Source organism: Protopterus annectens, chromosome 7.part1 (genome assembly GCF_019279795.1).
Source record: "Protopterus annectens isolate FY-2018-M chromosome 7.part1, PAN1.0, whole genome shotgun sequence".
Lineage (NCBI taxonomy): Eukaryota > Metazoa > Chordata > Ceratodontiformes > Protopteridae > Protopterus > Protopterus annectens.
In genome coordinates this window covers 354,518,005-354,540,496 of record NC_056740.1, presented here as the reverse complement: position 1 = coordinate 354,540,496, position 22,492 = coordinate 354,518,005, and the positions used below count along the sequence as shown (strand labels likewise).

General features: G+C 41.4%; 1 protein-coding gene across 10 annotated transcripts in view; it reads right to left on the bottom strand.

Annotated features, from left to right (window-relative positions):
• The window catches only part of LOC122807767 (sarcolemma associated protein), a 2,306,558-nt gene that overhangs the window by 216,322 nt on the left and 2,067,744 nt on the right, over positions 1 to 22,492 (bottom strand). For all 10 annotated transcript variants that reach the window (XM_044078786.1, XM_044078776.1, XM_044078778.1 and 7 more), the window contains one exon: positions 7,208 to 7,342. In XM_044078786.1, the coding sequence (XP_043934721.1) occupies positions 7,208 to 7,342 (135 nt within the window). The remainder of the gene's footprint in view (positions 1 to 7,207; positions 7,343 to 22,492) is intronic.

The window sequence follows — 22,492 nt, the reverse complement described above, 5'->3', positions numbered from 1 at the left end:
CTGTCTCTTGTGAGTCCGGTAGAATTTAATATAGGTCAACAGAACAGGTCAGTTAAGGTTAATCATCTGTGAACTGAGAGGGTGGGGCTAGGAACTAAACCTTCTATTTAAGGGGTAAAATAAAACATTTCAGAGCTTTACAAGAAAGGCTCACCCAGACTCTGCTACACTTTGCTGTGGGGGAAAGGTTGGCTTGCTTTTTATTTGTTGTATTACTTTATTGCCTTTTTCTATTTTCAATACTATGATTTGTTTTATTTACATTATGTTTTACTTGTATTTTGCTTTTAACTGCATATTAAAACTTGAAAAGAGACCACAGCTCTGTCTTTTGTGAGTCAGGCAGAAATTTTTTTTACCCACCTTCCCACCTGGTTACTGTAGTGTTCTTAAACACCACTGTCTTTCTAGTTGCCTTCCCCTTTGTTAATTTGACCATATATCTGCTTGTGTGAGTAAACACAAAATTATCATTTTGTAAAATCAATTCCCTTCAACTATTTACATTTATTGGCCATCCTACTATATTCCATTGTACCAGAATACAAGTGACCACCCCCTTTCAATCTATCTTGCTGTTTTAAAAATAGTGACTCCACTAAAACTTAACTTTTTAGACAGGTAAAACTTATCTAACTCCTCTAATGCACACTGCAGTGTTTAGGATAAACCACTTTTTTCATCTTACCTTTAAGCATCCCTGTGACTAGCACTTGCTTTAAAACCTGCTGGAAAGCACCAGGAAGTCTTAAACTGATACAAGCACTTAACTCTCCTTGTTAATAAGGATAATTTAATAGTAGGCACTAAACAGCCTATAATTTGCAAAGTACCTTGTTAAGGTAAGGGAAAACAGCTCTTGTACTTTACAAAAAAAAGCACCAATCCAGGCATGTCCAAGGGTCAGCTTCCAGTGATTTCTCCTGTCCACCTGGTGAATCTGGGCATACTGTGGCAATGCAGCAATTGCCTCATGTACACAGACAACCCTTTCCTCCTACCATCCAACACTACAACCTGCGAGAGATGCACTTACATAGCCAAACTGCAAGCAAAGCTCTTTCTACCCAAGATTGTGCTAGACAGTCAAGAGGAGAAGGTTAACACCCGCACTACACCTCAAGCAACACACAGACCTTCTAAACCCACACATAGCAACACTAAACCACATATGTGGAGGCCCTTAACAGTAACCTGCCCAAGCAACAAGGACCTCCACAGCTGAAACGCAAACACCAATCACAACCAAAGTGTCACATAGCTCAACACCAGTGTGCCACCCAACAACAGCCCTTAAGGCAAGACAATGTATCCAAGACTTTAGTCATAGCTGACTCTATAGTCAGGCACACTGATGTCCCACACACCAGGATGAACAAAAAGAAAATTACAGTCAGCTGCCTGTTGGGTGCCAGGATCCGCCACATAACACATGCACTCAAGTCTCTCCACAACAAGTACAAATATGAATCTGTCATTGTCCATGTTGGAGTGAATGACTTGAGACGTATCTCCCTGGACTACTGAAAAGAGACATGGAAGAGCTCTCGGATCATGTGGCCCAGGCAGGTATGACCCTAGCCCTGAGTAGCATCCTGCCTTCGCCCAGAATGATACCACAGTAGAAAGACAAAATGACTGACTTCAACAATTGGCTAAGCTTCTGGTGTCATTCAAAGGGGATCCAGTATCTGTCTGCCTGGGACGACATGATCGACAGACCACGATGCTTTGCCAGAGATGGTCTGCACTTGTCGCCCTGGGATTCAGGTTACTGGCTAAGGCTGTTGCCACCCCTATAGTGCGTTTTTTAGGCAAAGTTTAAAGGACAAAACCACCACCGTAACAGGTACAAGCATGCAAAATCTGAAGGCAATGCTACTCAATGCCAGAAGTCTAAACCTCAAAATGCACTCTCTCAAGGCACTCCTAAAAAAAATGGAGAACATAGATATCTGTGCAGTAACTGAGACCTGGTTCAAGGCTCCAGACAGCACCCATGCAATACCTGGCTGCAACTCTTACTGCACTTTTTGGCCACCAAACCAGGACCAAAACACTAAAGGTGGAGGAGTATCCATATTCACAACACCAGGCTAGTTGCCCAACATAATGCATCTGAAATTCTCCAGATGCAACTAACACTACGTAAGACTGCAATCCAAACTGTAGCTTGTTACAGATCCCCCACCATGCCCCAAGATTCTCACTACACCTTTCTGAACATATTAGAAAATATTAAGATACAACCAAACACCCTAATACTGGGTAATTTCAACTACCCTCCCATTAACTGGGAAGACTACTCGTGTACCAACACCTTTGCCCAATGGTGGTTCTTGGAATTCATAAATTCCAATGCCCTGGATCAACTAATCCTTAGTCCCACCAGGGCCTCCAATATCCTATACCTGGTCATTACCAACATGGGAAATCGATGCTCCACACCTATGGTCACCCCTCGTTGGTCAGGTCTGACCATAAGCTAATCCCCCCTTGACATCCACATCCCACCCCCACCCCTCAGTAAGGAAACCTCCGTAAAAAACTTCTCCAAAGCCAACTTCATGCGACTCAAGTCAGAAGTGAAACTTCACGACACCCATGCAGACGGGAACTGAAAGTTCGACTGCTGAATCCTACACTATGGCACTGTACAAGCACATCCACTCGTGCATGAATCGTGCCATCCCGAAGAGAACCACGATGCTCTCCTCCAAAAAAAGGAAGCCAATCTGGTGGTCCCTTGCCATAAACAAACTTTACAACAAAAGGAAGAAACTGTTGCAGAAAAGAGGAAAATCCCAGGATGCAAAAAAACTCCCTTACAAGCCTCAGTAAGAAGTTGAGATCCCTCATAAAATCCTCCAAAGCTAGTTATGAAATTAAAATTGCCAAAGATTCCAAAGACAACCCTAGGGCATTCTATAGCTATGACAAGAATTTAAATGGCAATGTTCAGATCTGCTCTGAGCTACAACAGAATGGCATTAAATATACTGATCCCAAGAATATTGCCAATATCCTCGGAGATCGATTCAGTGCAAACTTCACCCCCTAAAGGGCCCATCTCAATACCGAATGATTGCCAACTTCCGGTAATAACGGCCACACAGGTAAAAAACACACTCTCCAAAGCTAAGAATACAACATCCATGGGACCAGATGACATCCCAGGCTGTGTACTACATGAACTACAAAATGAACTGGCACCTCACCAAAGTGTCATGTTTAATCATAGCCTCACCTCAGGCTTCGTGCCCAATGAGTGGTGCACAGCTACAGTTATCCCACCCCACAAGGGGGGATCCACCTTAGATCCCGGGAACTACCGCCCCATCAGTCTGACAAGCCTGATCTGCAAGGCCATGGAATGTATTATCATGGAAGTTATACACAAAGACATTGGCAACTTTCAAACACTGGACCCCACACAGTTTGGGTTTGTGAAGGGCAGATCTTGTCTCCTGAACCTGACTGACTTCTTCGAATCAGTCTCCAGAACCGTGGACAAGGGTAAGGTGGTCCACACAGCCTATCTGGACCTTGCCAAATACTTCAACACCATTCCAAACTCTGGAATCATAGATAAATTACTAAGCTGGGCATTAATCCCTGCGTCACTCGATGGGTTGCCACCTGGCTTACTGACAGAACCCAGACTGTAAAAGTAGCCGACTCCAAATCCAGCTCCAGACAAGTGGAGTACCTCAGGGTTCAGTCCTGGGACCGCTCTTTTTTGGCATCTACTTCTCTGAAGTACAGGCCAACACTAAGGGACTCTGGCTAATAAAGTTTGCAGATGACTGCAAACTGGAAGCCATTACAGAATCCCCAAATGATGTGGATATTCTACAAAAGGGTCTCACAGAAACAGATGCTTGGTGCCAGAGCCATGGGCTCACTCTCAATGCCAAGAAATGTATAGTTATCCCCTTTGGGAAAAAACATGTACCCGTGAATTACCACATAGGTGGCAGTACACTAAACACCGAAAGTGTGATAAGAGACTTAGGGACACAGGTGAACAGTGGTCTCACCTTCGATAACCACATTGCCACAACAGTCAGGAAATCCTTCTATGTGGTACACCTCATCACTAAGAGCTTTTCATCCAGAAAAAAGAAGGTCACTGTCCCACTGTACTCATCCGTCATTAGACCCATTATAGAATACAACACCCCATTTGTTATGTAGCTCTCAAGACATCTGCAACAAGTGGAAAGGCCGCAGAAATACCTCACTAAAAGAATCACAGGACTAAAGCAGATGATCTTTGTTGACCAGCTAAAAAAACTCCTCCGACACTCTGTCGCATATCATCAACTCAGAGGCGATCTCTGCTTAACATACAAGGCCATGTCAAACCCAGAGCTGCTGGACATGCTACACTTAAAGCAATCCCAATCCCTCAGAGACGCATGCTTCAGTGATCTAAACCTTGTCATCACAATGAACAAAACATGTTGGAGGGATAGGTTCCTGACCCAGAGACTTCCCAGACTCTAAAATAGACTGCCCATACATGTCAAGCAGAGTGCCTCTTTGGCCCTCTTCAAAAGGAACCTTAACAATTGGATGGGAGTTAAGTAATTCACCCCGGGGATCTTGTCAGTCGCCCTGCTAGACAGGGGTCCAGGGAAGTAAATATTGTGGGAAGAAACAGCCAGGGAATTGTTATGGCTAGGCTTGTATAGGCTCCTAGGGCCGATAGCCTAGTACCAACCTATGAACCCATAAATCCACAAATACATACACTTTTTTTTATATATATACATATATATACATACATATATATATATATACATACACATACACACACACACACATACATACATACACACACACACACACACACACACACACACCCCTTTTCTATCAATACTTAGTTTCATATCCCTCGTTCTTTGAGCCCTTATCAGTCTCTCATAAAAAGGCAGTATCTAACCTGCAGTCCAAACTCCAGGTTAACTTCATCCTACTCCATTACTTTTCCACTCAAGAAATGTTTGTTTACAACACTTGCATTTCTTTGCTAATTTCAACCAGTAAATTCAAGCTTCCTCTTGCTTATTTTTCTCTACCCGTACTTGCAGACACCACTTTTTCTAAAATCTGCTTCCCTCAATTCCCTTGCTGGCTTAGTTCTTAGAATACTTGCTGCTACTCTATGAATTCTGTATGGCTGTTACTATTTCTCCTTAAAAACTTGCATCCAAAATCCTAGTCTAGCTATATCTTTCATCGCGCCCCTTTCCCCACAGTTTCATCAACACCTTCCCTTTCTAGTTAGATTTAGGCCAGATATTCTTAAGAAAGTTTGATCTTCTTTGAGAATGGGGTATGTCCATCTGCATTAAAAGAAGTAATGACTAGCTCCCATTCTCAAGAGATCTTTGGATCTGAACCTTCTGCAGACTACTGTCCAGGTTCTTATCTTTCTAGAGGTAAGCCTATTGAGTGTGGTAAACATACAGAAGTATCCATACTTAAAATTTCATTACATATTCGACCCATGTCATTCTGTTTTTTAGATTCATGCATAGCACCAATACACACTCAAGTTGTCAGTGATCTCGTTACAGCCTGAGATCAAAGGTTATACTGTATCTCTGTCCTTGATCCCAGCTGCTTATTTCATCTTTAATCATGGTACTATGAGTGAATGCTTGAATCAGACTGCAGTTTCTCAAGCACTGTTGCTGAGTAATTTGCCTCTTACTTTTTGGGTCACTCAAAGTAGGTGGTTTCAGGGGTTAATTTCTTTGACAGCAGGAGTGCGAAGTAATAAGTCAATGCTGTTTATGGTGTACTTACTCCACCCCCCACCACCTAAAAGAAGGTTGGGAGGGTGGCCTAATGGTTACGGTGTTTGCCTTACAAACACAAGGTGCAAGGTTCGAGTCTCACAAGGGATAATTGGCTAGGCTTAAAATGGCTCGAAAGGGCAGTTAGCTTAGTACTAATCTATGAACCTATGAACTCGAATTATCAAACATGAGCTAATCATACTGAAGTCTACCTCTCCTGAATGAAAGATTCTGTGTCAGATGTTAGCATTCTTTAAAACTGCTTGGAATTATTCCTTCAATGGATGGGTAAGTGTCAGCCAAACTACTGAAACAAACCCGGTGCATGCTACAGTTCATTCACTGCATTTTCCTCTCCTTCCCATTTTTACAATATATACAGATGAAGAAACTGGAATTTATAGCTCACGTCCTGATGAAGGATGTACTCTGAAGGGCCCATGTGTCATACTCTTGCTGAAAAGTCACATTTTCATCTGAACACTGCACAGACCTGGAACCACATTTCTTTATCAGATCTTGTGACATTGATTCTTGTAGCAGTGCATGATTTCTTCTTACCTAGACAACTATAGTACCCTGTTTAACTTGGGCTTTCCCACTGGGACCCACCACAGCAAGGGTACAAAATCCCAGAGCCAGAGTAATGACTGAAAGTTCTTAGGCATGTCGTATCATTCCTTTATAATGGCACTTGCACAAACTGCAGGAGGTAGCAAAGTCTACATTTAAGAATTTCATTTCGTTGTAGGCCTTACACAACCTGGGCTTTCCTTACTTCAAAGATGTTCTATGTTTTGGGCAGGTCTCTTGGATAATCAGGAGACAGAGAGGTTGCTAACTTTTCAACAATGTACTTGAAATATTGAGACAAACTTTTTTCTTTTTTTGCTTAACTGGATCTGGCCCTCTGGGATCAGCTTCCTTTCCCTTTTCAGGTATGCAGCTCTGAAACCTATTTTAGGAAGTCCCAAACGTACCATCTTTTTTTTTTTTTTTTTTTTTTTTTTTTTAACAGAAGTGGCTTTTTAAACTTCATATGTAGGCCATTGTAAAAGTGCATCCCTTTTTACCATACTTATTTTATTTAGTCTGGTTGTATGTATAATACACTATTACTGCTGTATCTTTCATTTTTATACAATAAATATAATTACATAAAAAATGTATTTCAAAAGTTGCAAAGTAGGGAAATACCCGTTTCAAGATCCTACAACAGACCACTTCTTGGTGATGCATATTCATGAAGTAGCTTTCTAACGCAACTTAAAACAAGTACTAACAGGTTTTCTGTAAGCAAATGTAAAATATTAGTTAGACAGTATAAAGCAATTGCAATGACTGCAAAATATGTTGCCATTCAATAAGGCGATGAAAAGCATTCATTAATGACTCACACTATGTTCTTTTTCTTGAAGCAGCTTCAGGTTTTCTTTACACTGACTGAGCTCCTCTGTCACAGATTGTTTTTCCTCTTCTGTCCTTCGAAATTTATCCTTAATCTCCAGAAGCAAAACCTGCGTTTTCTCACACTAGAAGTAATAGAAAATATTTATATTTGCAGTTCTGCAAAGATTTACCAATAAATCTAAAGATGCTTCTTACGAATAAGGCATCTACTTCAGTTTACAGTTAAACATTACCTAATCGGAGATCTCGGAGAATGTCTTGACTGACAACTGCTGCCGAATCTTTCAGCTAGCAGGTGTTTTCCGCACTGCTTGTTTTCAAAGATTACAGTTTCAAAAATTTAATGAACACACAAGAAGAGCAACAACAGAAACAAGAAGCAACTTGGTGTAGAATTAGATTAAAAATGTATACAAGCACTGCATGACAGAGAAGCAAGGAAGGCTGACAAATGCACAGGAAGAGGCATAGCTAGACAAAACAAGTCACTGCCTCGCTAGAGTTTCAAAACCTGCATGCTTATAAAGATAATCAAGAGTAGTTCATAAAAAAGTAACAAAAATGTCAGGTCTGGTACATACCCACAAGGCATTTCCAGACTAGAACATTTTAAAATAAAATCTTGAAGAAAAGAAAAAAGAAGATGTACATGACAGGAAAGTTTAGTTAAGAAGCAACTACATTTCTCTAAAGCTCTGAGGGTCTTTTTACTCAGCAGGGCAGTTGGTAAATGATGACTTCTTTTTTGTGTGTGTGTGTGTGTGTGTGTGTGTGTGTGTGTGTGTGTTTTCAATCCTGAGTCATGAAGGTTAAAAGACAGCCTAGTTATACGAGGGCAGTTCCTGCTATCTCTTTTTATTTATTTCCCCTAGAAAAGGACATGTAGCATGAGACTGTACCCATTTAATGTTTCTGTGGTAGGTGAAGAGAGCCAGAGAAACCAGAAAGTGACTGCAAAATGCATAAACATGTAGCTATATGCAGCTATCAATGGGGAAACAGTACGAAAACTTAAAAAAAAAAAAAAAAATATATATATATATATATATATATATATATATATATGTAGAGCATAGCAGACTGACAAATGTTTTGTGAAAATATATCTGCGTTACAAACCTCATACATCAACTACATGCATACGGTACAACTGACCTGAAAGAGCAAGAAAAAAATGGAAGTAGCTTAATTATGTACGTGTGTGTGTGTGTGTGTGTGTGTGTGTGTGTGTGTGTGTATATATATATATATATATATATATATATATATATATATATATATATATATGTATGTGTGTGTGTAAGCAAGCTCAACGAACATAGTAGGAGTGGGCAAGAGGGATGGAGTCTATCTTGCAAAAATGAATCTGTTATTCATACACAATACAGCTGTGCATGGTACTTAACACAAAGAAAAGTTGTGTACGCATGCAAGATCACTGTGCAGTATGATCCTTCACATATGTGGCATTATGCTACCAGACAGATGTCTGACCAAATTTATGCCAAATTATCCCATTTCATCGACTTCACTTCTTCGAATCTCATTATATTGAACTCGTGGAACTATGAAAAGGAAACCCCAGGAAAGGAACCACTCCACCACCAGGACAAAACAAACAGAAAAACAAAAAACCCTCCAAGTAAGGGGTTTTGCCTCCCCCACAACTAAATATACCAACTACGAGATTGCACGATAGTGGAGGAAGGGCAAAGTTCACCATGGTGAACTTTGCCCTTTCTCCACTGTCGTGCAATCTCATAGTTGGTATATTTAGTTAGGGGTTTCACCTCCCACACCCCGGTAACTAAATATACCAACTACGAGATCGCACAACAGTGGAAGAAGGGCAAAGTTCACCATGGTGGCAAAGTGGTTCCTTTCCCGGTGTTTCCTTTCTGTAGTTCCGGGAGTTTGATATAATGAGATTCAAAGAAGTGGAGTCGATGAAATGGGATTCGATAAAGTGCTCAATAACTTGCAGCAGACCTGTCTGACCTTCCTGGCCTTACTTCTGCTGCTTTTAGATGTCTCCTTCTTGGGTGACTCTCTCCAAGCTGCAGATGTCACCAGGATACATTTAATTTCTTTTTCATGAATTTTTTGTTTTTGGAACTTTGAAAAGTCACAAACAAATGTGCTGCTAGGAGCCACCCATAAGACACAGGCAGGGAAGATGTTTCCTTATTGAAGGTGCAGCGTATGCTACTTCACTAGCTATAATGTAAGAATCATTACTTTGGAGAATGAAGTTTGATCTTTAACAGTGATGACTCAAGAATTAAGATTATGGTTATCATAAAGATTCCCTCCTTGTTTTTCAACCTACTGATTCCTGAACATTAACCTTTCTGGTATCAAACCATCCCCTCTTACTCAGTTGGTGAGACTTGACTTTGGGAGCCATCATTCAAGCAGCCATCTGGGGTTTTCCTTTGACTTAGCCCTGTAAGTCCTCTGCACATGCTCCATGGGATTGTGTATAACAAACATTGCAACTAACATTCACACTTCCACATGCAATGTAATGGAGGCCCTGCTCCTCCTAAAAAGAACCTGTGCGTGAGCACTGGGTCTCCCCTACGGATTCTACCACAGTATGTGTTTGGATATATGCCCCCCCCCCCATAAGACAGTGAAGGTTAAGCCTTAAGACTTCTCTCTTGCCCCAAGTCAGCTACAACAGGTGCTACATGTGCAAGTCAAACTCTGGTTGCCTAGGATGGATGCAGAACTTTACTCCTTTGTGCCAGCTGTTATCATGAGAATCACTGCTGCAGTACGACTCATCACATATCAGACAGTAGTACAATGAGTTGACCAGAATGTCATGGTGGAGACTTTAACAGCCTGTACCAGACACTTGCATGGCAGGTTATAGATACAAAAAATATGTTTTCCATTACAGAAACATAAAAGAGGAGCAAGGGCTACTGACTCAAAGGGAAGTAGGGTTAGTTCATCAATAAAAAGAGCAGTTCCCATTGCAGAAGCATTAGTTTCCTGGGTGGTCTCACATGCAAAATGGCTTTCAAAAATTGTTTTACTTGTACTACAATGGTCAAAAAGAGGTCTAAAGGGAAACAAGCTGAGACAAGAAATTAAAGGTTCCATCAACCTACAAATCTCTTAAAAGCAACATTACCCTATCCCAGCAAAGCCACACACTCCTATTTGTGTAACCTTATTATGTCTCACACTAAACACTTCACATTTACTTGATTTCTTCTCTGTATATATAAGACATCTCTCTATTACTAACCAAACCAATCCTGTACTGCATACTTACTCTTACTATTGCATTATTGTGTTTCTTAAAACCATACAACCTCTCACACTTTGGTTTAATAAAACCTTTCTAACGTCGATTGTGGAATGAACAGTATTACAATATACATTTCTTAATAATTATTTAACATACTGATTTTGTTATGAACTGTATTACCATTTATGTAAAATAAATAACCTATTGTTCATTTTGAATAGCCCTCATCTTTCCTGAAAAAGGTTTCCAGTCCTGTGCACTTACTAGGATAACAAATAAAAAAAGGCAAAATGATCACCCTTAATCAATGCATAAGAAATCCTATTCTTCAACAAGGCAACAAATGAAGGCTAGATTGCTTACTGCACTGTGACTCTCTAATTTAGGTTTTAAATGAGATACCAATGGTCAGTGAAAAAAATATGCTCCTCATCTCAACAACAGGGAGGGTATATGCCCAACAGATTCATCAGTGGTTCAAATGACTAACATCCCATTTACTAAGCTTAAATAGTTACTATTAAGCAGCCACTGAGCTCACTTACAGATCAGCTAATGTGATGGATACACATCTGTCAGCTCTTAATCTGAGGAACTACTTGAAGTAGATGAAACAAATCAAAAGCACCACCTCAAAAACAACCATGAAATTTGGAAAGAGCTGGAAAAGCAGGAGGACTACTTCAGGGATGGATGGCCTACATTTAGAGCAGTGCTTAGTGAAGGTACGCATGAACAGGGTTATACTTGGCTAATGACCACCAAAGGTCTTAGCAAGCCTAGCTGTGCAACCTAACCCAGTTTTGTCCTAGAGTTCCCTGAACACCTACATAGTGGGGTATGTTATAACAGGTAGCTATCATTTTTGTGTGTGTGTGTGTGTGTGTGTGTGTGTGTGTGTTGGGGGGGGTGCAGACGTTAGTTGGGGATTAATTTATTTACTGTTGACCATGGTCCATCAGAGATATGGGGGCTAGGCCTGGGATGAATTTGCGATTTCCCATTCAGTGATCAAGCTTTCTTCTGAACAAGTTTGGGGAGCTTATTCCTTAGTGAGGGGATCCTTTGAAACACATGTTGATTCCTCCAGCAGGATCTATTTATATTGCAGACAAAGGTCATGTTCTTCGATCTAGTGTTTCTGGTGCAGTTTGCCTTGTGGATATGCAAGAGATCCATCAGAGCTTGATCCAAGGACGCCTTATATGCTAGACATAGATTTCCTCTCAATAACCTGTAAGAGACTAAGTACAGAGACAGGACCTTAAAGTGATATGTGTAGGACAGGGAAATCATACCCTGGATTCTCCAAGTGAGGAATCTTTTAGGCCATTCCAACTGCTTCAAGTGCATAGCTAGGTACACGCCAAAGGGGATACTGTACTCAATGATGAGGCTGAGTAGAGTGGCACTATTACTTCCTTATACCTGGATACCATACCCTAACTTATGAGCTGGGCAACAGAGAATGATTTGGTTGAATGCCAAATTACTATCTACATATGTTCCCAGATCCCCAACTACTGGGCCAACCTTTCAGGGGTTGGACGCTTTCCTAAAGGGCACTATAATGCTTTTCTTTACACTGAGTTTTAATGTGTGGCTTTCACAGCAATCATTTGTTTGCATTAGACCCTCTTGTAGAATGCCAGTGTTGTGGGGTGAAACTATGACAGGTCTCAATTTACAGCCATCTGCGAACTTTGTGAGGCAGACACCTCTGACATTAGCTTCGACTTCTAAAAAGTAGATGGCAAACAGAAGCAGGTCCAACACAAAGCTTGGAGTACTGCACTGGTGACAGGTCTCTAGGTGGAGGTGGTCTCACCGATCCTGACTTCTCAGGTCCTATCTGTGAGCCATCAGGCAATTCAGCGACTTGTGTAGGCATTTATGCCTAGTTATGAGAATTTATCAACAATACCTGAGTGGGGTACTGTACTGAATGCCTTGGCCAGGTGAAGGTAAATGGTATGCACTATTTTCCCCTCATCCATAGTCATGGTGACCATCTCTCAATGTTCTTCAATATTGGTAACGCCTAGGTCCAAATATGCTTAATCCTCTGGTTGGACAGTGTACTATCTGGTCCAGGGTGCTTGTGCTGATGAAGTCCAGGAAACGGAGTTACATGCAGTGTAGGTTTCCCAGTCTATAAATGGACAGTTACAGTCTCCCATGAATAGGGTATATGGTTGTATGGTGAGCACCTCTAGTAGGTCTAAGTAAGACTTGAGTTTCATGGGTCACAGGGTGACCTGTAGCTGGCCCGTACATGGTAGGGAACCTTGTGTATCGAGACTTGGACATGGAAGAACTCCAGGGCATCATCATGTTTAAACAACCCACAGTTGTTATTTGCTGCTACCACAATCTGAGACACCTCCACCTGTAGCTGTTGGTGTAATGTATGGAAAGCACCGTAGTCTTTCACTGCCACAGTACTTTCTGCAGCTTTATACAAAGTCTTGGTAACAGCACAGATGTCGATATTCTCCAGAGTGAAGACAGCTTGCAGGGTGTGGATTTTCTTAAGTCCCCTAGCATTAGGTTGCTTTAAGTTTTTTTTTTTTGCTATGTTGGTACTTTTGTCATTTTTACATTGCCTAAAAAAGGTTGCAAGGGGATTGATAAAGGTTTACCCAGTACTTGAAAGCCCATGGAGGACAAGTGCAGACCATCCTTGGCAAAGCAAAGTGGTCTGTTAACCATGGGTTTCCATGCTGATAGATACTGGATTCCCCTGGAGTCACACAAGAAACTAAGCCAATTACTAAAATCAATCATTTTCTGTTCACAGTTTAGCATCATCCCTGGGGAAGGTAGAATGATGCTCACAGCAAACAGATGCTTACAGCAGACAGAAAAAGCTGAAAACTAACTCCTGTGCCCCTGGCCAATAAACAAAGTACAGTTTTGTACCTACCATAAATGTAGATGTTCGAGTGTAGACACTGCTGCAGTCATTACACTTGGGTTATCCTGCCGTCAGGCGGTCCCCGCAGTCAGCCAGAGTTCCAAAGTCTTGGTCCGGTGTCGGTTGCTGTCGCCTCCTCCCTGACGTCAGTGCAACAGGGGTATATAAGATGCAGCATACACCATTTTCTTCAGTCTTTCTTGCCCCAGATGTCAGGTGCCTCTAAATATGTAGGCAATTCCAATTGCTAATAAAACATACATAAGAAAAGCAAAAAACAACTTACAGCTACCAGCAAATACTCCCCATAGGTAGTAAGAGTAGAAGACATAGGTACGTACCAGCCAGTAAGAGGGGAAGGTGGGAGGGTAACCTGGACTGCAGCAGTGTCTACACTCGAACATCTACATTTATGGTAGGTACAAAACTGTACTATGTTCATCGTGTTACACTGCTGCAGTCATTACACTTGGGTAGAATCCCAAAGCTGAGGAAGGGTGGCTGGTGCTATAAGGCATTTGGGGTGGCTATAAGGCCCTGCAGCACTGCAGTGGCGAAGTCAGCTCTGGATTTAGAGTACAGAGGCAGATGGTAATGCTTGGTGAAGGTGTGTACAGAACTCCAAGTTGCTGCTTCTAAAATATCCTTGGTATGTACTCCTCTGAGGTAGGCAGTTGAAGTGGCTGTTGCCCTGGTGGAGTGAGATCTAATGCTGCTAGGTACAGGTTTTCCATGGTATATGTAGCAGAAACGTATACAATGTCCTATCCATTTTGAAATAGTCTGTTTTGAAATGGCTTTTCCCTGTGCTCCTGCAGCATATGCTACCAATAATTGCTCAGATTTTCTGAAAGCTTTGGTTTTGTCCAAGTACAAGCGTAACTGCTTGTGAATGTCCAAAGAGTGCAGTAGTCTCTCTCCTTTATTCTGTGGTTTAGGATAAAAAGTTGGCAGGTGAATAGTTTGGTTTAGAGCCATAATGGATACCACCTTTGGCATAAAAGTAGGGTTAGTTAGTAAAGATACCCTGCCCTGGTGGAAAATGAGGAAAGTCCTTCATCCAGCATCTCAGCTACATATTGTAGTATCTGAGGAATGTTTGGGACAAGAGGGTCAAGGCTGTGGGCTTGGTTCCAGGCACAGAATCTCTTCCATTTATTCGAATAGGCTTTCCTGGTACTAGGCCTTCTGGCCTCCAAAATGACATCCATAACTGCTTTGGAGAGAGGCATTGCTTGCTTGACTAAGGAATCTTCCATGCAGCTAGTTTTAAGGTCCTTAGCTGGCTGTGTAGTATTTGTTTGTTGTGCTGAGTCAGCATATGTGGGATTTGAGGCAAAATCCAGGGTGGTTTTTGTGCTAAGCTCCTTAAGACTGGGCACCAGTGCTGGCGTGGCCAGTCTGGTGCAATCAGGATCATCTTTGGCTCTTCCTGCCTGGCTTCTATGAGTACCTTTGGCAGGATTGGCAGGAGAGGTAGTGGTGGGAAAGCGTATACTTGTAGGTTCTTCCAGCTGAATGAGAGGGAATCCACTTTTCATGCTTGTGGATGGTAACTCCTTGTGCAGAATTTTTGTAGCTGGTAGTTTATTGGGGATGCAAACAGATCTATGTCCGGGCTCCACCAATTCTGTGTTATCATTCTGAATATTTGTGGATTCAACTCCCATTCGTGGGGATCCATGATGTTTCTGCTTAAGTCGTCTGCCATTGTGTTTTTCTCTCCTGGCAGGAATTGCGCTTGCAGATGAACTTGAAGGTTTATAGCTGTGTTCCATAAGGTCATAGCTTGTCTGCATAGGGGGTTGGAGTGAGTGCCCCCTTGCTTGTTTATGTACCACATAACTGTGGTGTTGTCTGTCTTTAGTAGTAGTTGTCCTGGATGCAGCAGGTCCTTGAAAGCTATAATCGCATTTTGTACAGCTAGCATCTCTTTTTGATTGATGTGAAGATGCCTTTGTTCTGCGGTCTACCTGCCCTGAATACATTTGCCTGCCAAGTGTGCTCCCCAGGCGTAATCCGATGCATCCATTGTCAGTGTTTGCCTGGCTGAGGGTTGTGTAAAAGGCTGCCCCTTGTTGAGGTGACAAGCTTGAGCCCACCACTGAAACTCCTGTTGAAGGCAAGGGATTAGTGGTATAACTGTTTCCAAACTTTGACAGTGTTGAGACCATACATTCTTTAGGTACCATTGTAGTTTCCTCATATGCAGTCTGGCATATGGAATTAGTAGTATGCAGGATGCCATGTAACCCAAGGCCTGCAGAATTTTTCTTGCAGGGAGCTGGGTCTTTGTTGCCATCAATTGAAAGTATTGAGTCAGTTGTCCTTGTTTGTCTGGTGTGAGATAAGCCATCTGGGCCGTTGTGTTCAAGCTGGCACCCAGGAATATAATCTCTTGCGAGGGCACTAGTTTTGATTTCTTTTCATTTACTGTGTACCCCAGGCAACTTAATAACTTTTTTACAGATGCCAGATGCTGTAGAAGAATGTCCTTGCTCTCTGCTTGAATCAGGCAGTCGTCCAGGAACGGATAAATTTGAATTCCTTTCTGTTTGCAAAATGCAATTACTGGTGCCAGGCACTTTGTGAAGACCCTGGGCACAGTAGATAAGCCAAAGGGCAGTGCAGAGAATTGGTAGTGCATTGAACCAGCTATGAATCTGAGGTATCTTCTGCAGTTTTGTCTGATAGGGACATGCAGGTATGCCTCTTTGAGGTCCAAAGTCACGAGCCAAGCTTTCTTGCCCAGCATGGGAAGAAGCTGCTGTAATGTCAACATTTTGAATTTCGGAACATCCAGGTAAGTGTTTAGAGATGAAAGATCCAGTATGGGCCTCCAGGCTTTGTCCTTTCTGGGTACCAGAAAGAGTCTTGAGTAAAATCCTTGTCCTTGCTCCTGTGATGGTACCTTCTGAATAGCTCTCATATCCATGAGTGCTGTAATTTGTTTTTGAGCCTCTGCCCATTGATTTGGTGGCAGATTTGGCATTCTTTTTAACCTTGGTAGAGTGTGATAGTGCAGCCTGTAACCTTGAAATACAATGTTGAGAACCCATTTGTCTTTTGTGATCATTTGCCACTTGTGGAAGAAGAGTGCCAGTTTTCCTCCCAAGGGGGCTGCCAAGAAGGATTTGTTTGGCAGCTGTAGTGGGAAGTCATTGGAGCTGCTCTTTATATGGTTGTGGCCTGTCTTCCCCTACTTTCTGGCCTGATGCAACCCTTTGTCGAGGTCTGTAAGGACCTTGTGTTTGACCTCTACCTCTTGGACGTCTGTATCTTCCCCTTTGAGGTCTGTCTGTAACTGGAAAGGACCAATTCTTAGTTGGCCAGTTTCTGCTACATCTAGGAGGCTGAACCTGTAAGAAATCCTTCACCGTTTGCATAGATTTTGCCTTATCCTCCATTTTCTTTAATACCTCCTCTGCCTTAAATCCAAATAACACATCCTGCTGCAAAGGTGCATCCAATAATTTTGCTTTAACATGATCTGGTAAAGTATGTTCTTTTAACCAAGCATGTCTTCTAATGACAGAGCCTGTAATTCTGCTCTGCAGGAGGCCTCTAGAGAATCAGAACCACATTGCAAAGTATGTTTTCCCACTTGTTCAGCTGCATGCAATAAATCCTGCATTGCTTTAAAATTAGGAGGATCTGATTCTGGAAGCATTTTTTGTTTTAACTGAGACAGTAAAAATTGCTGATATTTTAGCATGTGAAACTGGCAATTTAAGGCTCTCATTGCTAAAGTTGCAGACATATATACTTTCTTTCCCCATCTGTCTAATGCTCTGGAATCTCTATCAGAGGGAACTGGATTCTTGACTGATGAGGCCTTAACTCCTTTGGGTCCCTGAGAAATAGTTTCAGGGTCAGCGACTGGGCTTTTATACAGAAATTTATGTGAGTCAGGGACTCTGTAGTATCTGTCAGGTTTAACAGGGGTTGGAGGTAAGGAATCAGGATTTAAGCTGGATTCAGTATAAACATCATCCACAATATCTAACACTGGCGGAATAGCAAGGGGTCTGTGTTGAGGTAATAAAAGGAAGTCTCTGAGCCTTTTCTTGGATTCTGAGTAATCCTGGCCTTCCCAGTGGAAATGCTCCCTCATGGTATGTAGGGATTCCCCAAAGGAGTAGTCCTCAGGCGGTGAGGCTGATGGAACTGATTCCTCAGCATCAGAATCCTCATAAGGGGATAAAGAGTATCCTAGGCCTGAGGATGAATCAGAAGAGATGGACACCTGGTTGGGTGAGTCACAGTCTGCATCCTGTCTAGGCCTTTTATCAGGAGGGGGATGGGACCCCCTGATCAGAGTAATTAGGTTTTCGGCCATTTTGAGCATTTGTTTCTTAGGCATGGAGGCCTGTCCTGGAGAATGCTGTAATTGTTTCTTTGACGTTAAAGGAGGCTTAGACTTAGCTGAGGGTTTAATGCTTAATTGAGTAGGTCTGACGTTACCCTCTGTAGCTGTGGGTTGCTCGGCTGCTCCGGATCCCTCTGAAAGGTTAGTCTCGGTAGGCTGAAGAGCTTGTGCATCCGAAGGCCCAGCCACCTCCACGTGGGAGTCAGAGGCGGCTTGTGGTTCTACAGAAGCGGTCGTCAGGGGCTGCAAAGGCGCCTCGCTGAAAACCGGAGAAATGGTGACTGGCCTAGAAGAGGCTTCACAGTCAGTTTTGGGCCTCGGATGCCTATCCTTGTCCTTGCGCTTTTTTGTATATTCCGGTCGTCGGAAGTTCCGACGGCATGTTATAATTGAATTTTCTACCAAAATAATGTCGGGTAAAATCAAACTGACGTTTAATAGTGCGCTTGTTAAACCTAGCACAAAACCGACAACCCGTAACGTCGTGGTCAGGGCCTAGGCATGGGATACAATAAGAATGGAAATCCTTATGAGGTATTTGCTTCCCACAAGAAATACAGTTATTAACTTTTACTGACATCGGTCTGAGGCAAGAAAAAGTTTCCCCAATGGGGTACTTAGCTTTGTAGAAGACTTCGGTTCTGGATTCGGAATGAAAATCTCAGGAGACGGCCGACCGGCACTTGCGAACTGCTTTTGTTTCGGGCACCGCGCGGCAAGGAAGACTAAAGAAAATGGCGTCGGCTGCATCTTGTACACTCCTGTCGCACTGACGTCGGGGAGGAGGTGACAGCAACCGACGCCGGACCAAGACTTTGGAACTCTGGCCGACTGCAGGACTGCCTGACGGCAGGATAACCCAAGTGTAATGACTGCAGCAGTGTAACACGATGAACATCTACACTTTAAGCTCCATGGAGTGACTCCCAACTCAGAGAGACATTCTGCCACAAGACAGATGATCCTGGAAATTCTTAATGTCAAAGCACAGCAAAAGTAGCTCTCAAGTGCAAATTGACACCCAACTAAGTAAAAAAAAAGTCCTCTGAGAGATAAAACAATTTCACTTTAAACCTCCCCGTGCGTTTCCCAACTCAGACTGACCAGGCTTCTTTACTACTGCTCTACAAAATCAGTCCTAGTCTTCTTAATGTAAAAAACACACCTTGGTTAGGCCAAAGTGAAAAGGTATCAACTAGCTAAAACAATTAATTGTCACTAAGCTCCCTTCTGTGTTTTCCAGTTCGGACAGACTTGGTTACCTTTCTACTCCCACTAGAATTGCAGCCCCAGCCTTAACATAAAAAATGCACATTAGACAGCCAAAAGTGAAAAGGTTGGAAAAACAACTAGCTACAACAATTGACTATGGATAAATGCAGCACAAACATAAAACAGACGTGTCCTACTCACTACAGAAATATCTTGTCAGTGCACTCACCAGGGGTCCATTAACTTTCTGGCAACAACCAACAGAATGCCTCTATCTGGAAATCACCCTTTGTCAGACCTGTACCAAAAGACTACAAACCCTCCTCAGGTTCCCAGTTCTGTCCAACCTTAAAACCTCCTGCCCTTAGTAAAATCCTTGAGAAAATCATTTACAACCAACTTGTCATTTACCTTGACAAATACCACTTACTTTCTCGGAAGCAGCATGGCTTTTAGTCAGTAGTGCCATGACAGCTCTCTGGACACTCATTGATGACATCCTCAATAACACAGATAAGGATAAACTCACTGGTGCAGTATTCATTGAGATATCTCAGCATCTGGTTCGACCAGTCACTCAACTTCCAAGACCACATTAAGAAAGTCAGATCCAAAGTCAACTATCTTGGGCCTAAAACAGGAGGTATTTCCTTTCCTCTTACAACCTGTTAGAGCAGCCTTAGGTAAAGGCTGCTCCTTGCTTGCACAACTAAAATATGGCCTTATCCCTATTCACCACTGCCTTGCAGAAAAACACTACCACCTTACAATGTGTTTATAATACAATCCGCTGTTTCATCACCAAATCCCCTTGGTGTGAACATCTGTGCAACTCCTTAGAAAAAGCAAATTGGCTTCCCATCCACAGCAGAGCCAACTTCCTCCTTGACTTTAAGTCAAGACACCATTCTTTCTAGGTATATCAAACCCTTACTACAACTTAAAACGCCATTCCACAAACTGCCCTACTACTTCATCCATTAAATTTCATTCCACAGACCACAGCTTCTCTGATCTTGCCCCTAAAACTAGGGCAGTCTTTGCACCTGACCTTAATGAAATCAGGGTCTACAAACAGTTCAGTCAGTTCAAACAATACCTAAATGAACAATATGAGTGCACATCAGAACATAGGCCATGTCATCTAACTCCCATGGCTGAACTATTATATTCATTTCAAAAAATCTTGGCTGCTTAATCTCCTTGTCTCTTATAAACTTATACCTACTGCTTCTGCATCTGCCCTATCCATTCCCTACTACATATCTAACATCCAACTCTACTGCTATTAGCTCTTCTATTGTAGCTCTTAGTATTTTACAATTTCTGCTCACTCTACTGCTAAAATTTCCCTCCATACTTGCATATACTAAGTCCATTCTTTTGACTGGACCACATCTACCTCACCTGTATTACGCACTATATACTCCTTACCAACTTCTTTCTAAACCACACAGGAAAAAAAAAAAAACAAAGACTCTCAAAAGTAAAGTGCAAAACAACTTTACTGGTGTTTCCTGGTACCTCAGCTAAAAAGCCTTCAAGGGATAGTTTGTTACACCAAAAGCACGTTATTTACATTACATCACATGATGTTAACCAATTATACAAATTGTGTTTTCATAAAAGGCTGTCAAATTTTAACATGCATTTTAACATAAACGGTTATGAGCTGTTGACTATAAATGGTAGGAATTATAATCAATACAAGCATTAGTCAATAAGAATGTGTAATGAATGTAAGGCTGGGAAATGAAGTAACAAGCATTTTTAATGGTTCAAAGTCACTTTAAATGAAAGGGGATGTGCAATTTGTATAACTGGTTAACATCATGTGATGTAATATAAATAATGTGCTTTTGATGTAACAAACTACCCCTTGAAGGCTTTTTAGCTGAGGTACCAGGAGACACCAGTAAAGATATTTTGCACTTTACTTTTGAGAGTCTTCATTTTTATGTGTGTGTGGTTTATTCCATTGTGGTTCTAGTTTGAGTTCTACTTCTTTTTAAACCTTCTTGTAATCATGTTTTTTACATCTATGTTACATCACTATACTGTATAACTGAAGTTATGGATTACCTGCGAAGTGAAGGATTTAGTATAGAAAATCTAACTAGGGTAACATCATAGCACGATGGTATAATGAGTCCCCAAACTAAGGAAAAATAGGTGGAACTGGAACCATCTGATCACTTACCACACGGAGATACTCTGGAGACATCAGCAGGAAACAAGTACAAAAGTTCAGTTGGAGCTGCTCAGCAAAGGATAGAGGAGTAAACAACAGCAACTCTGATGTTGTCAATATTGTAGAGTGATACGCCAGTCAGTTTCCATATGAAAGACAGTTGACGCAGGATGCAGCTGAAAAGAATGCGTCACAGTAAGATGTTCTGGAACCTTCTGTAGAATGCCCACAGGAAAGAGATGGCAAAGAATATGTCCTCATTTAGAAGAAAATGATCTAACGGAAGAGTTACTTGATTAAAGAGAAATGGATAGACAATATTCAGACTTATGTAAGAAATAGATTACAGAAACTAAATGAGACCCAAAATGTTAGAAGTCTGATTAAAACAGATGAACACAATAATCAAGACTATTAACAGAAATTTGTGTGATATAAGAGAAGTAAGTAGGATATATTGCTGTGCAGCTAAATTAATAATAGGTAAAATCTTACCACAAAAATATAGACCTATAAGGGAAAGGATGGGAATAAATAAAATGTCATAATGGAAGCACTGAATAGAGAAAACTATAAAGCAATTAAGACAAGAAGTGTTACTATTAGAAAAGTATAGAAAAGGGAACAGATCAACAAGAATACTTATAAAGACAAAAGCAGCACACAGTACCAGAACAGACCCGGATCTATCACACTATTGCAATAATAAACGAAAAATACTAAAGAAACCAGCAAAGACTCCCAAATAGGGTAAAATATGAAATAAAAAAAAAAAAAAAAACACTGAAAAACACAGAGGAACAAATTACCAGTAGTTGGTTCCTTGGTGGTTTTCAGTGTTTTTTTTGTTTTGAATAAACTAAAAATATTAGCAAAGGCAGTAACACTCAGAAGACATGCACATAAACAAAGGAAAGGTAAAAAATAAGAAATTCATACTGACCAAAAAGTTTTACAGAGAAATGTGTAACAAAGCAAAAGGAATACAAACACACACAAAAAAAAGAAATAGACACATTTTGGAGAAATATTTATGAAGACCCTGTGGAACATAACAAAAATGTTGAATGGAAAAAGAAAACAGTGAAAAGTTCAAATGTACATGATATGCAAATGAGATGAAGTAACGGCCAGAGAAATTGAAACAAAATTAAGAAAAACTCCTGACTGGAAAACCCAGGCCCAGGTGCAGTATCTAACTTCTAGATGAAAGTATTAAAATCTTTACATGAAGATTTAAACTTGAGTAAGAACTACTTATATGTGCATCCTGAACAGAGACCAACCTGGTTAACAGGAAAAAACAATACCCCCCCTT